This window comes from Fukomys damarensis, unplaced genomic scaffold, assembly GCF_012274545.1.
Source record: "Fukomys damarensis isolate Sample0158 unplaced genomic scaffold, DMR_v1.0_HiC HiC_scaffold_11, whole genome shotgun sequence".
NCBI classification, from domain to species: domain Eukaryota; kingdom Metazoa; phylum Chordata; class Mammalia; order Rodentia; family Bathyergidae; genus Fukomys; species Fukomys damarensis.
The window spans coordinates 45,065,492-45,083,849 of NW_022900923.1; the positions used below are offsets into that span (position 1 = coordinate 45,065,492).

General features: G+C 42.5%; 1 protein-coding gene across 11 annotated transcripts in view; it reads left to right on the forward strand.

Moving 5' to 3' along the window:
* The window catches only part of C4bpa (complement component 4 binding protein alpha), a 41,696-nt gene extending 24,950 nt beyond the window's left edge, over positions 1-16,746 (forward strand). For 10 of the 11 annotated variants that reach the window (XM_019205861.2, XM_019205860.2, XM_019205859.2 and 7 more), the window contains 3 exons: positions 1,735-1,896; positions 2,894-3,069; positions 3,405-3,699. In XM_019205861.2, the coding sequence (XP_019061406.1) occupies positions 1,735-1,896; positions 2,894-3,069; positions 3,405-3,572 (506 nt within the window). In that variant the 3' untranslated portion in view covers positions 3,573-3,699. Of the gene's footprint in view, positions 1-1,734; positions 1,897-2,893; positions 3,070-3,404; positions 3,700-14,495; positions 14,667-15,567; positions 15,744-16,386 lie in introns of those variants that run through there. The other variant, XM_033762233.1, reaches the window with a different exon arrangement.
* Positions 16,747-18,358: the final 1,612 nt, after the last annotated feature.

The following is an 18,358-nucleotide window of genomic DNA, read 5'->3' on the forward strand; positions in this document are numbered from 1 at the left end:
TTGACAGAAAGAGAAGCTCCGGTGCTGCCTGAGGGGAGCAGCTGTAAATACAGATGGAGCCTGGCTTGCTCATACTCAAATCAGCCGAGTTCCTAACCAGCCATGCCCAGTACTGGTCCATGGCCTGCGCTTGCAGCCCTCTGCTCTAGGCCTTCCCACGGAACAGAATGGCCTGGTGAATTTCCCAGTGTACAAAGTATATTCACTCCAGCAACCCACTTCCTTGAGTCATTTAATCCCTTCTGCCATCTCCCATGGCAATCCCAGAATTTTCTTTGCATCTGTGCAAGCCATCTCCTTTTCCATGTGTCTAGGATGCATTTTAATATGGTGCATCAGTATAATTCTTTATCTGGCATCCTCTCTGCATGATCTTATTTAGCTTTCTCCTGCAATGTTTCCCTAAACAGAATACACTTCAGAGAGCTACTCTATGCCCTGTCTTATTTATGATTTCAACATAAAACCTACCATTTCTATTCTTCCCAAAGAGCAGCCTTCTGAAATATAAATGCAGTTAGGTTTTCTTAATGGAAGCAGATGAACAGTTTTGACTGAGGTCAGTAATTCTGACTAGAGAGTCTGGATGGATTTAACAACCTCACAGTCTCAGAGATGCATAGGAAGGGGAGAAAAATATAATTTTCCTTAACCTTCAGAAGTTTGTTGTCTGAACACTTCCCTAAAGCAAAAGACAGATTAGTAAAAGAAAAACAAGCAAGCTTAATTAAATATGTCATACTTACCAAATGGGAGAGAAGTCACTCTCTTTGGAAAGTAACTCTTCCAAAGCAGTGGCTTGGAACTGTCTTAATATTTTAGCCAAGAGTCCTAAATCTTAGAGAAATGACAGGTCAAAGAAGAGAGCAGATCTAGTCTCAGAAAGGTGAGGAAACTGAGATGGGAGTAGAATCTGTTGCCAGATTCCTCTGGCTCTGCTAGTGCTGATAAGAAATTGAGAATTCGCATCTCTGTCTCAGGCAGGAAAGGGGGAGTGAAAGACAGAACAGTCAGAGAGCTCCTCTGCACTTTCAGTGAGTTTACATCAACAACGGTAAATACTTCAGGGAGAAATATTTTGGTGTTCTTCTTACACCCTGGTACGAAGCTGATTAAGAGTGCCATCACTGCTGTGTGACCAAATTGGGGGCCAAATCCTGCCTTTATGCAAAAATGGTCATGAAACAATGTAGGGGGAACTAATAAAATGAAAGCCTTCTGTTAGCTAGCTTTATTTCACAACAGTAAATACCTCAGGCAATCAACTTACGAGGTGGAGAGTGTTATTTTTGTTCGCAGTTTTGGAGGTTCCAGTCCAGGACCCTTTGACACTGCTGCTTTGGATCTGTGCTGAGATGACACATCACGGCAGGACACATCACGGCTGTCCTCTTCAGCAGGAGCCAGGAGGCAGAGAGAGCAAGAGAACAGAATCCCACATCTGACCTAAGAACCTACCACTAGGCCCCCCACTTTGAGTTCCACTTCCCAATAATGCCACCTTCGTGATCGAGTCTAATTTACAGGCCACTGGGGGGTATTCAACCTATAGCAGTTTATAGCTTGGGTCTGTCTGCTTCCCTAGCCTGAGGCTTGCACGAGGGCAACACAAGTGATTTTATGGGCAGAGAAGATAGAAGGACAGAAGGAAGCCTTCTATAAGCTGTACAGACTCCGAAATGTGTTACTTCACACGTTCTACAAGCTCACACTCTCTTTTGTCCCATCCTCAAGGCTGTGAAGTGCCTCCTAGCATTGCCCATGGACATTATGAAAAAGTTTCACTATATCACTCATCATTTGTATATAAATGTGATGAAGGTTACAAGCTGGTTGGACAAGAGAAGATCTCCTGCAAGGATTCCCAGTGGTTATCTGAAGCCCCTCAATGTAAAGGTAACTCGGCTCCCTGCTCAGGCAATGGCCAAGGTCATGGAACTGTTGCTAGAGGAAGACGCAAAGCTTTTCTCTGCCATAGGAAGCACAGAAACATTTTATTTCAGTATATTGAAGTCATATATGCAGATGATACCCCACTGCAAAGCACACTCACACACACTCACACACACAAAAGCACACAAACATGACTCCTCTCCACTTCTTTCTCCCAATCACAGATTTCAGCCTTCTTGTTTCAGCCCCTCTTCCTGCTTGCTTGTACATACTTCCAGAAATAGTCTGGAGACATCACCTTTTATGAGTACACCTGTGCACCCATGAAAAATACTCCAGGAAACTTACTCTAACATGCACGCAGGCTCTCTTGGGCCAATTTCAAGCCTCCTGGAGTGGTAGCTACTTCCATCAAAGCACCTCCTGCACCGTAGAGGTGGGGTGTTTCGGGGGGCCTCCTAAGGCCAATCAGTTGTGGGAATGGGAGCAGTCAAGACTGGAGGTGATTTTTTATGCATGCAACAATCGTATCACTCGATTATAATCATACAAGGGTCATTTGACACCATGTTCTCCGTTGCACACAGAAGAGTAACAGGCAGTGGGGAGCCCCCCATGCCTAGAATCACACAGTAACCCCATGAGAGTTACTTTGCTAGCTGAGGCTCTGGGGCCACATTCACCTTAAAAAAATATCTGGTCACATTATTTAACCAAGGTAAGACAATGGGCAAGTTTCTTACCTTCTCTGTATCTGAACTTTCTCCTAAGTAAAGTGGAGTTAAATGGTGGAACTCATCTCATTGGGCTTCTGCGAGGGATAACTGAAATAGTCATGTGACATGCTCAGGCTGTTATGCTCAATAAAAATATTATTATCAAAATGAAAAAATAGAAATAACAATATGAAGCACCTAAACATAACTCATTCTTATTATCTTCCACTATTACTGTGTTTTTCTTAGATTTGTAGATTGTCTAAAATACCTTTCCATTGTAGCTCAGTGTCTGAAGCCTAAGATAGAAAATGGAAAGCTGTCTGTGAACAAGCCTCTGTACATAGAGTCTGAAAATGTCACCATCCACTGTGACGCTGGCTTTGGAGTCGTGGGTTCCCGCAGAATCACTTGCTCTGGGAACAGAACCTGGTACCCAGCGGTGCCCAAGTGTGAGTGGGTAAGCGGACAACTCTGGCAGCTCTATGCTGTCAAGTGTGGTGCTCTCCTGCAAAGTTGTGTGCTGGCCAGAAATGGTGACGTACGATTTGTCAAGAATCAATCCTGAGCCCCTCAAATATCCCTTTTTTCTCTTGAATCACTTTGGTGAGTCAGCAGTGTCAAGTTTCCCTACTGTCATTTGAGTGTGGGAAAAACTGACTGCCTTAGAGAGTAGAGTCCTGTAGACCTAGGAGCATTGGTCCCTAGCTGCTTCTAGACCACACAGCATAAGGTTCTGTGGCTGCATGGTCAGCAGCAGTCTCTCTGCCATATCCACCACCGTGTCTCTTTCAGGATGTACCAGAAGGCTGTGAACAGGTTGTCACAGGCAGGAAGCTCATGCAGTGCCTGTCAAGTCCCGCTGAAGTGCGGATGGCCCTGGAGGTGTATAAGCTGTCTCTGGAGATCGAACTGCTGCAACTACAGATAGACAAGGCCAGGCGATCCACTCAGGAGTGGTAGCTGTGGGAGAAAGAGATGCCTGGATGTCTTGCTGTCTCCAATTCCATGCAGACCAATTTAGCAACTCTTCTGTCACACTGCACCTCTACTCATGACAATAAATATCTAGAGAGGCTCATTGGTTAAAGTGTAGTGCTTTGAGATTATGGAATTACTGATCACCTGTGCCTCATATATTTACTTCTCTGCATGCAAAGTGTACATTTTTCATTTACAATGTATGACTTTGTGGTCATTTAGTACTCTATGAAGTGAGCATTTTAAATGCATTACATGAAGTTAATACGATTATTTTAATGTATGGGCTGCAAACAAAAACAAACAAACAAAAAAAAACAAAACAAAAACGGCTCCCATAAGTGTGTCTCAGGGCATCAGTGTGTCTCAGATCGGCCTTTCCTCACAGCTCCACTGAAACACATCGCTCATGGCCTCAGAGGATTAAACGTCAACCTAAGGCCTGCCCATCACCTCATGGAGGGGCTCAGCTCATCTCCACAGCTCCAATCCCCGGGCGCGTTGCCTTGTGCCTCTCACCACATCTCAACGGCTGCCTTCCACAGAGGGGACGTGCATTTGTGTCCGACCTCCTCAGCCCAGCCCCAGAGAAGGAGCTCCAGGACCCACGGAAACGAAACCCTCCTGGCAACTGCACACAACCCCAATCTTCCATCCGTTTGGCCGCCATTTTCCTTAATGTTAAATTAAAATGGCGTCGGCAGCTGGCTCACGGGTCAGGAGAAAGCCTCAGTGATCTCCCGCACGTCTCTCTCTGGGTGCACTGGAGGGTTTTACTTTCACTTTCTCCGCGTCCTACTTCCTGTGGAGCATCTTTCTCACGCTGATTTCAGCTGTTCTTGCTGTCTCTTCTCTCTTTTACACAGAACTCTGTGAGTGATGTCTGTCGGCTTTTTTGATCAGTTTCCCAAACACAAGAGACCAGAACGCCTCTCAGGCTAAGAGAGGGGCCCGAGCTGCTAAAAAACAAAACAAACCAAACACCTAATATGGAGAGGGTGACGGAAAGTGGCCGCCAACTTCTGAGCAAGTGGGAGAAGGATGGGGAAAGAAGGAAGGCTGAAGAGAAACCAGTCCTGAGGGGGCTGCTGCTATTGCTGACAGGGCGCAGTCCTGCCAGCACCCTGAGGGGCCAGGTGGGACCCACTCCGAGTCATGTCCTGAGAATGAGAACCTCCCTGGTAGGCCAAGAGCATAAGGATGGGGCACAGTGGGCTTCTCTAGAGCTGCCTTCTCTGAGTGGTCCCATCAGTGCCCTCCATCTCCCTACACGGATCTTACTTCCCTGGTCAGATTTCTGGGTCATAGGTCTATTCTTGCCCCAACCCAATTTTCTTCACTTTTGTAGAGTAATCTATCTGTCTACTTTCTTCTTTCTCGTTGCATGCTGGCCTATATGGGTTAGATCTTGTTATCAAATTTTTATAAATTGAAGAATTGTCAAACACGCCTCTGTATGAACTAATTCAACTTAATTGACATTTCTGAATAAGTCCAGAATCCATCAGGACAAACTCGATTCTCTCTTTTTGGTTCTGGGCATGTGGATGTATGTTGGGCCTGTGAGGCCTGCGACATTTTTTGAATTATATGTTGTCCTCCTCTGCTCTCACTGTATATGTATTTCATGTACTATAGCTTTCATCTTTCCTACATTATGGACCAAAAATATGATCTCGGAGAGTGTGACTGTTAGAAAAGTGGCTTAGAAAAGGATTTATAAGCAAAACAAGAACAAGAACTTGTGCAGCCAGCTGCTCAATGATGGTTTGAATAAGAGGCAGGAAAGGAGCCTAGATATTTTATACTAGTGATTCTAAAGAAAATTTCGAATACACAGAAAAATGATTACCATTGGCATTGAGGAGAAGGGCAGATGTATCACAGTAGGAAATGGAACCACCAGCCCAGGCTTCCTGTTAGTAGTAGTACAGTTGCAAGCAAAGGAAACTGAGGTAGGTGTCCCTCACAGCTGTGCCAGCTTCCTGCCGAGCTGCTCTGTACTTCAGCCTCTGCAGGATTGGAGAGGGCATCGGCCAGCTCCTTGGGTTAGACGTGATAAGTACCTGGTACTTCCGGTTTCCCTTGCTCATTTTTGCTAATTCTTACTCAAACCTTGCCACCAGAAGAGAAATTACAGCCCCATCTTTTTCCTCCTAAAACCAAATATCGCTCAGAAAATCTGCATTCATTAAACAATGATTTTTCAAACATGACTTTGCCTCTATATTTCATTATGTGCTAGCTGAATTGTTTCATCAGTTTTATAATGTATGTCTTATTTTATTATACTTGAACTATAGTCTGTGCTTTGTCCAGAACAGACTAAATTCCTAATTTGCATTTGGTACTGTATAGCTTCACGGCACACTACACACAGTCACACTTGCTAATAAGTTCACGGGGTATTAGGAAATTAGTTTATGTGTTCAAGGTGCTAGTTACATAAAACTCCTTGGTAGATATTTGTAGCTGTGGTTAAGAATGTTTTATGGACAGAGAAACTGGGATAGAGTGGGAGAGAATGATTATTTTTCCCTTTTCAAAATTAATTTCATAAATGAGTTAATTTCTTAAATAAAATTACAGCTCCCACACAATCTTACTGGATTACAATGGGTAGCTATGGATACCTGTATTTTCAGATTATGAACATGCTTGGATAAAGAGTTATCCACCTTAAGCTGTAGTTTTTAATATTACAGAATAACTGAGACTTTAAAATGCCAGTGCCTTATTTTTCCTTTCTTACTACCTTTGTGAATGTCATGGTGCAGTACAGTCTTTTCACACTAATTTGAATAATGTTTCATTTGAAAATTTATTTTTTTTAATTGAAAAATCTTTCAAAAACTATGTAAAATAAATACATGTATATGCAAACAGATGTCAAAAGGATAAAGGTGGATATAAATAGCAAACCTCCATTTCCTCTTTCTGTTTCTAATCTAAATTTCAATTTTATATTTAAATTTTAACTTTTGCACAAAATTTTATAGATTATAAATCAGGTAACAAACACATCTATTTCTTTACCTAACAATTTTTAAAAATGGCTTAAAATACATACTTGTTTTACAAGACATTGGACTCTTGGACAATACTCTCTCTCCTTTCTCCTAGTCCCAAGAACCACTGTCATCTCTTGATACTTCCTAGTATTTATCTCCAGGACTGGTTAACACCTTCGGACACATCTGTGTAAAAAACTCCACAACTATCTCAGCAGCAGAAGACAGCTATGAGGGTCAGTCCCTGCCTCTTAAACTCCTTGACCTGGTAGTGACACAAGTCGCTAACATTACAGCCTTAGGAGGGTTGTGACTTCCTGGCTTTGTGGTTTTTAGAAAATAACGTTAGAGGATTTTATCGATAATGGCCCACATGATGGGTCCTCAGTTTCCAGAGCGCCCTAAGCAATGAAAGAATGTTTCAAACTCTACCTAAAATGTATCTTTTGCACCCAGTTGGTGTAAACTTTATGTAATTTTATGTTTTAAGTGTATCTCAGAAGAGGAAATATATATTTTAACATCATTTCACAATTTTCATGATTTCTTTAGGGCATTTATTCTGTGAAGTCAATGTAATTGTTAGTATATTTGAATTTATATATCTACTATCTTACTGTCTACTGTATTTTCTCTTTTTTAACTTGTTCTCATTTTTCTTGTTTAATTTTTCACTTTTCCATTTTTACCCAGTATTTTTGTATTTTGTACACTTCTCACTCTTTACCCTGACATGCCTTTTCCTCTTCTCAGACAATGTGAACTTTTAAAATTCTTTGACATGGTTCACTTCTACTTCATTGATACGCTTTTTTGGTTTTCAATTTTATATGTCTTAACTCCATTTTGCTATCATTATTACTATTGTTTCTAAAGCATAGAGTTAGTCTAGCTGTGCCCCTGTAGTCACTTTTTATTTTATTAAATTCTCTCTTGCCTCCTCCTCCCATCTCTGCGCACTGCCCTGGGCCCAAGAGGCACTGTTTCCCTAACGAGGGTCTGCTGACGGTGGATGTCTCTTTGTTTTTCCTCATTGTGTCTTTATTCACATTAACTGGAGCTACACTGAGGACACTCAATCTGTGTAGGCAGCTTTTCTCGCCGACCATAGGTGTTTGCTTGTCTTATACCAAATCCTATGAACTTTGATGTCATCATGCAGATCTTCTAATTTTGTTTTCTTTTTGTCCTGTTTGTGTTCTACCTTCTACTTCATCTTCTTAGAGATGTCCTTGATACTTTCCCTTTGCAAACTCATTTGTTTTCTTCTCTTCCATTGCTACATACTTCTGCCCTTGGCATTCTGGGTTTACAGTACCTCTCAGATAAATTTCTTATACTTAGATCATTTCAAGGACTGATCTTAGCAGACTAAGGCTAATAGCAAGATCCAGTCATATATTTTGCTTATTTGGTAGGTGTTGATATGATCTCTTATGGTGAGATGGGCTATAAGAGTGGGGATTTAGCTCTCTGTATTTGAACCCCAGTTCTGTCCTTATTTATTTAAGTAAACAAAGGCCCCTTATTCTTCACTTTTTTGGGGATCAGTGTAAATCTTAGAATTTCTAAATTGAAAATATCATAGAAAAAATTCTAGTCCCAAACTCTTCTTTAATCTATGGGGAGACCAAGGTACTTAGCCATGTGATTTATGGTAGATCATATGGTATTTGGTGTCTTGATAGAGGAAGAGACTATGATCTTTTCTACCACAGTACAAGCAAAGTTTTCTAGGTACATCTTCCTATGTGACGGGCTCAGAGTCTCACACAAAAAACCTTTACAGTCTGGTCCTATTCAGTGCAAATTAGTCATTGTGATGCTAAGAAGAGCTTGGGATTTGATTCAGTCTTTACTTCAGAGCCTGACTTAGCCGCCGATAAGAATGATATCTTCATCTTCCAATCTGTTCCACTGGTCCTCAGGTCTATTTCTTTGCCTGTGCCATGCTGTGTTTATCACAGTAGCTTTGTAGTATAGTTTCAAGTTGAGGATTGTGATACCCCCTACCTTATTTTTACTGCCTAGAATTGCTTTTGCTATTCTAGGTCTCCTCTGATGCCAAATGAATTTTTGGATTGTTTTCAGATTTTGGATTGGTCTGTGAGGTATGCTGCTAGAACTGAATCTATGTAGCAGTTTTGAAAGTATTTTCACGGTGTCAGTTCTTCCTACCCAGGAGCAAGGTTTGTCTTTCCATTTTCTGACATCATTTTCAATCTCTCTTTTCAGAGATCTATAGTTTTCAGAGTAGAGGTCTTAATCAACCAATAACAAATACTGGTGGGGCTGTGGGGAAGGAAGAACATTGCCCCACTGCTGGTGGGAGTGCAGACCGGTGCAACCACTGGGAAATCAGTATGGAGAGACCTCAAAGAGCTGGGACTGGAGGTCCCATTTGACCCAGGTATTCCCCTGCTGGGTATCTTCCCAAAAGCATGAAAAGAACCACACCACAGCGATATATGTGCACTCATGTTCATAGCAGCACAGTTTGTGATAGCTAAAATTTGGAAGCAGCCCAATTGCCAATCAACTGGAGACTAGATAAAGAAAATATGTGTTTTTAAAAAAATAAAATGGAGTAGTACTTAGCCACAAAGAGCAAGAAATCAGAGATATTTATAGCTAAATGGACGCACACTGAGGCCATACTGTTAAGTTAAATAAGCAGGACACGTGCGTATACCAAATAGTTTCTCTGAAGTGTAAATAAGAACTAAAAGGTAAAACAGATAATATGAAATAGTAGAAGGGAAAGTGGGAGGGGTAGGGGAAAGGAAAGAAGGGCATGGAATTAATATAAAAAAATGCAAAAACTGGAAACAGTCTTAGTAAATAGGGAGGGGTGAAGGGGTTGGAGGGAGGGCAGGGGAATGGGGAAAAGATAAGAACCAAGATGGATTATGTAAAGGTGCAATTCCCCAATGATGAATGTCATTTATTGTATACCTAAAATGTACCAATAAAATTAATAATGAAAAATTATTGACACAAATGAATTAAACTACTGATCATTTAAAAAAAGATATCAATCTGTACACTCAGTCTTTCTGAATTAGATTTGTGATCTGTAAAATGTGGCTAATAATACATTATAATTTTGCTTTAAGGAATTACATGTGGTATTGATGTAAAAGTTTGTAACGTGATTAATAAGCACAATTTCTGTTTTTTAAATGATAGCATTTTAAATAGTTTTAATGGCTTCTCCCACATATTGAGATTTATCCTACTTCCTCTTTATAAAATGAGGCAGCTGCACTGTAAGTTCCTTTCCTTTCTCTGCAGAAAGGCTATGATATAGTTGCACTGTTGCCACTGTTCCTGGGTTCACTCTTCACACCCGGAGAACGTTCCTCCTTATTTCTGAGAGCTAAGCTCTGAGTTGTCATGTCCTCGCCGCACCTGTGCCAGCTCAGCCTGGTGGCGGGTTCATTTGGGACATCTTTAAATGCCACTGTCATCTCTTGATGAACACCCGGCTTCAATTTTCAAATATCCACAGCTGGCCCGAGTGGCAGAACACGAAACTGCAGGTTGGTAATTCACCCGTGGGCTTCCCGGAGACTAAAGTAAGCAATATTCACACAAGACCCAGGTAGCTATCCATGGCTTCGCTCTGATAGCTGTGATCTAAGCCATGGGCCTATCAGATGCACCTCCTACAATTCCCTTCTCAGTGTTTTTGTCAAAAAATAGAATGCTGAGATGAAACCTCCTTCACTCTGATCCAATCCCACTGGAAAAATATTTTAAAGTTGTCAAGAAACTTTATCCATTAAGAGTGCTTGTCCTCTACCACTTACTTTCCCATGAATGATTTGTCTGCATTGTAAATTCCACTTTACGAATCTTATTTTTACTTTCTGGCAGCACAGCCCCGAAGTTAATTAATTTAGTGTCACAAATAAGAACACATAAATATGCAGAGAGCAATTGTTTGCACTGCGCTTTTGTCTTTGCACGATGAGGCGTGTATGCTTCTCCCAGTTCGATTAGGCTGTGAAGCGTGAAAGTCTACTTGGTGATTTTTAAATCCGGTGTCCTGCTGGTCACCCTGGTGACTGAGGACTGACACCTGTGGGAGGCTGTGCAGAGCCTGTTCCCCGAGGGACCCGCCGCAGACCAAGGCAGGTGAAGTACAGGGAGATAAGGCGGCAAATGCCTGCGTGGTCTTGGGAAGAAATAACGAGGACGCCTAAAAGCTACAAGGCCACAGAATCTCGGAGTGTCCTTGTGCAAGCTCACGTCCTCCTCCCAGATGTGGAGCTCATTGGATGAGCTGGTCGGGTCCCCTCTGAGCGTCTGCTGAACGCTAGCCCTCCCCTCTGGGACTCATTGCATGACCTTGCTGAGACTGAGCTTTTTGGCCCAGGCATCCTGTTCTTGTGATCTGGAGCTTCAACTTCAGCCTGATTCGGGGCGTCTGGGAATGCTGAGCCCCAGTGTTTTCTCTCTGAAATTCCACATCATGCTCCTCAAATCACAGGGGATTCTACCAGCACTGTGGCTCCTCGGGGTCCTGTCTGTACTGTGGTGTCCCCCTGCCCTGTGTGGTGAGTACAGAGTTATGTGTAAAGTGGGAGAGTTTAAACTAAGGTAGGGAGAAGAATGCTTGTCTGAGAATGGATCAGATTCTCATAATTCACAATTTTACAGAAATGAGACACATTTTAAAGAAATATATTTAAATAGTTTTAGTTCCTCCAATATACACTATAATTAGTTGCAAATCTAAATATAACAAATTCTTGACGAACTGATCTAGCAAAAAAAAAAAACCCTTTATTTTGTTATCATGTGGTACTTAATACTCTCAAATAATTCATTCTTCCATGAGGTTATTTTCTTTCCCATTGCATTAGTGATTGAGTAGAACATGTTTGCCTTTGAGAAAGCAACATTTCATGTCATTGTAAATAAGGACTGAATTTCCAAGAGTAGAACTGCGAATCACTGCATAAACTGAAAACGTGGTGTAAGTGTGAGGTGTGGCGTTATATTTCAGAGAATGATTGTTCCTAATCAAAGTGTTTGTGAGAACCTGCAGCTCCCCCTGGGCCAGGGCTGCTCATTAATGCAGATGTAATTGTTTTAATTTTAAATAGAAACATGCTAATAAAAATAATATTTCAATTCTGACTTGGCTTCTTTTCATGAGAAAAACTTTCCAAGACTATTAAAAATCTCTGCATTTATATCCTCTGTGCCATTTTTCAGAGCGTTTAGAGTAGGACGTTCTGTAGAGAATTTCAAATTCACTCAACAGGGAAGAACAATATTCAATAGCTTTGTTTTTGTTTTGGTACCAGGGATTGAACTCTGGACCTTGCACTAGCGAGGCAGGCAGCGGCACCACTGAGAGGAATCCCCGGCTTTGCTGATGTCTATGGAGATTTTGTTACACATTCATCAGTATTGGGTATTTTTCCAATTCTGATGATGTAAGAATTGATTCCATGACAAGCGTAATGTAATTCTGTCATCCTGGTAAAAACACTGGTAGAATTTGTGAAGAGTAATTTCTAGGGGCCCAGAATGACCCGAAGTTGTCCACACTTTGAACTTTCTTTGTATTATTTAAAGAGTGACTTCAGAGCTGTTATTAAAAAGTATTACACTTTAGACTTTTTATACACCCAAATAATGGATATTTTTAAAGAAATATTTACAAGGATGTTTTTAAAGTCTAGATAAAAGGATTCCTTCAATGTGGGTGATCCTGCTGTCTTGGGAATGCAAACGACCAAGCCGTTACCCTTCCAAAGCCCAGTCTGCCCTTGCCCTCTCGTCACCCTGATGTCGTCCAGGGCTCCTCTTGCTCTGAGACGGGGAGGTAGACTACATCCAGCAGGCCCTTGGCAGCTGTCACGATCCCTTCTGGCTCCTCTGCTTTCATTCCCTCTTTCTCTCCCTCCCCGCCACCCCACTGTGGTCCATCCACTCAACCCGCAGGATAAGGCGTGCCTGAGTCAGTCTGTTCAGGGTTCCAACTTGGCTTCTTTTTCTTCTACAAATACTGCCTTCCGTTGCCTCTCCTTTGCTCAGACTGTTACCCCAGCATGAAAAGCCTGCCCATAGCTCACCTACCTGTCCAGGGCCCTCAAGAATGTGCTGTCTTGGCCCTTGGTTCGTCTCCTTCCTTCTCTCACCCTTCTCGGCCTCCTGCATCTCTCAGGAGTTCAGACTGCAAGGTGCAGTGGTTTCACTCTTCGTGTGACCACGTCTACATCTCTTACAGTGTTATGAGGACAAAGCTCCTTGTCTGCTGGGCCTGATGGGGATGAATTCCAGAAACACTTACAGGTGAATTCAGAAAAGGCCGTTCCCTCACGAATGCGTTTCACTCCACATTTAGGAGAGCCCACCATAACCCTTAGGCCTGTACACAGCTTGACATTTTGGGGACTTGCAATGTCAAAGAGACAAAAGTAACTGACACACACCCACCACTCTTAAAACAGAACAATTTTAAATTCAGGCAGTATACGTTAGCTGTGAAATTGAACTTGGAGAATACAGATCAAAGCTGTTCCAAATAGGTACTTTTGAGCAAACTGGACCTCAGTTCTACCTCACAGTGGTTGCTTCACTGTAGCAAAACACTGGATTTCTCCAAGGATGTGTTTTTGTTTCTAAAAAGTGGGGAAGATGATAATGTACATCTCTTAGTGATCTGTGGGATGCAAAGATACATACAAAGTGTCTAGAGTATGGACACATGTGTCCAAAACATACATTTTACACACACACACACACACACACACACACCCTTACATATACAATACTGTGTATGATATATACTTCTATAGATTGTGTAGTATGCATATTGCACATTTAAATATACAACAGAAATAGTGCATATTATAAATGAATGGATGAGATATAAATAATATACATGCTGTACATGTGGAATCCATGTCTAGGTCTTACTAAGCTATCAATAGTCATCTATGATATCTAACTCCTTCCTAATAACTGCTATAGGATCTCAAGAAGTAAGTGATGTCTGTTTTCTGAGAAGTAAGAGAAGCCCCCTCAGAGCAAAAGGGCCTTGAGCAGTGACAGGAAAACCAGAGTGGCGTTGTAGGTAGGAGAGATAGTATGAGCTCAGAGCGGATGGGACAGGAGACTGACATAATTGCGCCAATTGCTCGATGGAGGGATTAGCCTGCACAGAGACTTTCTGCGAGAAAATGATGGTAGTTACGGTTGAAGTATCCAGGAGAAAGGCCAGAAGAAAGGTTTCTAAATATGCACAAGTGGGAAAATGCTTTTAACTTTTATCTCCAGTACATACATGCTTGGAAAACTACTGCTACTTGCTTCCAGCTGTAAGAGGGAATCTTAATTAGTTTAGTACTATGCCTGACATTCCCACTGCTCTATTTTATTTAAATTTCTCATGCAGACAGTGATCTCTTTTAGAGAGGTGTTTGGACACGTATTTCTTGCTTCAACGTGCAAGTTACTGTTTTTGTCCTTTCTCTGAGTTTTCCTCTAAAATATTTCAAAATGCAGTGTTTTCTTGGTGGAGATGGGTGGACAGTTGGATTGGAGAGCAAAGGCGGGATTATGGAAAGATTTCACATCTTTCCACTCTCTCACAGAAGCTCATCTTTGCATTTAGCTCGAAAATGATTTGGTGAACCACACATACTATGCAACTTGAAGGTGAATTCAGTCTTCATGCAAAAACTAGCAAGGTAAAGTTGAGTGCACTTGTCAGGGAAGTGAAGGAAAGCTAGAGGGCTGCAGCTCCTCAGGCAAAGCTTGCAGACAGGCAGCGGGAGCGATGTTAGGACAGAGTGAAGCCTCCTGCACACCATGCCTGCGGGCACGCGCGCTACAAGTGCACGCTCTCTCGCTCTTATGTCTCGTCATCAAGGTTGCGCTTTGCCTCCGAGCATTGCCCACGGACACCACAGGCAAGTCAACTCCTACAATATTTTCAAATATGAGGTTGCCTACGAATGCGATGAAGGCTACGGTCTGGTCGGACAAGCGAAACTCACCTGCAGTTCTTCACACTGGTGGCCCGAAGCTCCCCTGTGTAAAGGTAACTTTGCTCCTGTCTCACCCAGGACAGTGGGAGAAGCTTTCATGAGAGGATCCAGTGCAGGGTTCTCCCCTGCCAGAGGCAGTACAGGAATGGTTGATTTTGTTGTATTTATTTAAAATAATTAATGTGCGCAGGTGGTATCCGTGTGGAAAATAGCGAGAATGTAGACAAATATGACATTCCCCCAGTTTCTCCCGTCACAGAATTCAGCCCCAGTTCCTACTTTCTTATTTCCTAGTATGTTTGACGGCATCGCATTGGATATACATGCCCCAGAGGCCCGTGCCAAGTCCTGAGGACACTCGTTCTAGCACCTTCTAGCACACCGGCGCTAACCCCAAACTTCCCAAAGTGACGGGGACTTTGGATCTGCAGCCTGTGAAGGCGGGGGAGGGCACAGCCGAGTCTGATGTTTACCTCCGTATGGTTCTGAGTCAACATGCATCATTTTGCGATCCACAAATTCAGTATTTATTGCCACCGTTGCCCACTCTGCACACAAGTGGAAACGGAATGAAAGGGGAAATTTACCTAGGCTGCAGGGCTATTTACCATGACGGCTAAGAATCTGGGACCCTTGTAGTTATTCACGTTTCACCCCTATATTGAACACCTTCATGACGTTTGCAAGTTTCTCACCCTCTTTATCTCAAATTTCTTCCATCACTATGGGAGTAATAACGACGTTTATTGTGAGATTAGTCACATGAGATAGTCACATAAAATGCTAACCTAAAACCTGATAGGTGTTCATTCTTTAAAATATTGCTATCAAAATGAAAGAAAAGGTATGATAATAAACAGCACCTAAATATAACTCATTTTTACTATCTTATACTATTATTGTGGGGTTTTTTCCTTAGATTTATAGATTACTTAAAATACCTTTCCATTGTAGCCCAGTGTCTGAAGCCTAAGATAGAAAATGGAAAGCTGTCTGTGAACAAGCCTCTGTACGTTGAATCTGAAAATGTCACCATCCACTGTGACGCTGGCTTTCAAGTCATGGGTTCCCGCAGAATCACTTGCTCTGGGAACAGAACCTGGTACCCAGAGGTGCCCAAGTGTGAGTGGGTAAGCGGACAACTCAGTTCTGTGTGTCAAGCGTAGTGCTCTCCTGCAAAGCTGTGTCCTGGCCAGGAATGGTGAGGTCCGACTTGTCAAGAATCATGTCTGAGTCCCTCAAAGAAATTTTCTTTTCTGCCGGGTGTGGTGGCACACACCTGTAATCCCAGCACTTGGGAGACTGAGGCAGGAGGATCGCTGTGAGTTTGAGACCAGCCTGGGCTGCATAGTGAGTTCCAGGTCAGTCTCAACTACATAGTGAGACCCTGTCTCAAAAAAAAGCAAAAAAAAATTTTTTTTTCTTGACTCACTCTACTTAGGCAGGAGCAGCATGTTTCCCATTTTCAAGAAGAGGAGAAACTGAGTACTTGGGAGAGCTATCTCCCAAATATGTTTTTCTAAGCCATGTGATGCACAATTGTTCTCCATTTGGGTGGTCAGCAGAAATGGCTTCTACCCCTTTCTATAAGCTGCTGTCTCAGAACAGACCTCCCTTCCAGGAAAACCTTGCCAGAGCCTAACAAGACTTCTAGTTTTCCCTGCTTGACCACCAGTCAGACTGGCCTCGGTCCTGACCTGTCCCCTGCCATTGTCAGGCTCCAGGGCTGCAGAGAAACCTCCCCACCACACCTGCTGTTTGTGCCTCTTTCAGGAGCTCCCGGAAGGCTGTGAGCAAGTGGTGGAAGGCAGGAAGCTCATGCAGTGCCTGCCCAGCCCGGAGGATGTGAAGGTGGCACTGGAGGTGTACAAGCTTTCTCTGGAGAATGAGCTGCTGGAACTACAGAGAAACAAGGCCAGGCAACCCACACTGGGGTGATCGCTGTAACTTCTCCCCAGAAGAGAGAAAAACATATGTGGCTGGCTTGCTGCCTTCGATTCAAGGTGGATCACTTGCTTTGAGCAGCTCTACAATCTCTTTGGCACCGATATTCATGATAATCAATATTCCTGTCTCCAGACTACTTTTTCTTTGGGGGTCTCTTAAAATACAATAAAAGAAGGTCCCAAACAAACCCACTGTAAAGCTTACATGAGTATTACTGGGTTCGTCCTTGGGTTCTCACTAAATGTCTATGTGGATGTGTTTCTCATGGCCTCAGACTGAGGTTACATGGGAATATGCCCCTAAGCCCGGTCCATGTCCTCATCGGAGTCACACATCCTCTGAGACGCCCTGCGCAAGGCCTCAGCAGTTGCCTTCCGAGAAGGAGCTCTGCACTTGTGTGCAACCTCCTCTCTCCACACCATGAACGTAAAGCCCAGAGGTCAGCAGGGTCACTGTTTCCCACAGTATTAAATTAAAATGGCGTGGGCAGCTCTTGCATACATAAATGAAGAGAAATGCCCCACCGAGCTCCTGCGTGTCTCTGGGCACTCTGGGGGGTTTTGTTTCCCCATTTCCTCAGGGTAGGAAGGGCACTGAAGGGCACCTCTTTCTCACTGATTTCAGTTCCTCCTGCTGTCTCTTCTCCTTACACAGAGCTCTGTGAGGAACTTTGGCCTCTTTGACTTACTTTCCTCAAACACACTGTGAAGCAATCATGGGATGTACCAGGCTTACAGAGGGCCTTAAACTGCTAGAGAAACCAAATATAAGATGGAAAGAATCTATCCATAGCCTTAAAAACCATTAAGTACTAGGGTACGGGGGACATCTTTTATATGGTATGTTTGTGTAGATTTTAGTGTCTTTGGAAGGCTCCATGAGCAAGTGGGTAGTAAGATTGAGATTAGGTAATTAGATAAGTGATGAGTGTAGCATTTTATATATTCTCTACTGACTCCAAAGAAATGAAAATTCACGAATTTCCTGCAATGGTATTTAGAACAATAATCTTAAGGTCGTTCAATGACGTAAAAGAATATACTAGCACTCCAGACACTGAGGCAGGCAGATTGCCACAAGTTTGAGGCTAGCCTGAACTACATAGCAGACCCTCTATCTAAAGAAAGAAAGAAAAATGAATATAGATAGATAATTAAGTGAATCAACAAAACACTGAGGATTTGAATGAGAAATTCTATAATAAGTTAGATATAACAACAATAAAAAAAATGACCAAAGAGAAATCATGGAGCTGAGGAATTCAATGAATGAAATAAAAAATACACCAAGAATTATAATAGCAGATTAGATCAAGTGGAAGCAAGAATTTTTGAGCTTGAAAACACATCTTTTGAATTATTCTAGCTAGAGGAGAAGAAAAGAGAAATGAGGTTAAGAGTAGTGAAAGCCAGCAGGACATATGAAACAACACCACTAAGTGAGCAAATGTTTGCATGATTAGCAGGCATCACAAAATGGAAATTTGAAACTTAGGTTTTTTCCTGTAGAAACAAGAGTCTTCCTGAGGCCTGCAGCATAAATGGCCTCTCCTGTAGGCAAAGGAAGTCTGTAGGCAGGGAAAATATAAAACGAGGGCCTCATTAGGCTTTTTGGCTAATCCTGACTAAAAAGTGTTAAAATTTTATTGGAGAGAGCATTTAAAAAGGCAGAGAAGGGCCAGGGACTTAGCTCAGTGGTTCAGTGGCCTGCCTTGCAAGCGCAAGGACCCGAGTTCAATCCCTGGTACTACCAAAAAAATAATAAATAAATAAATAAAATAAAAAGGCAGAGAAAGAGA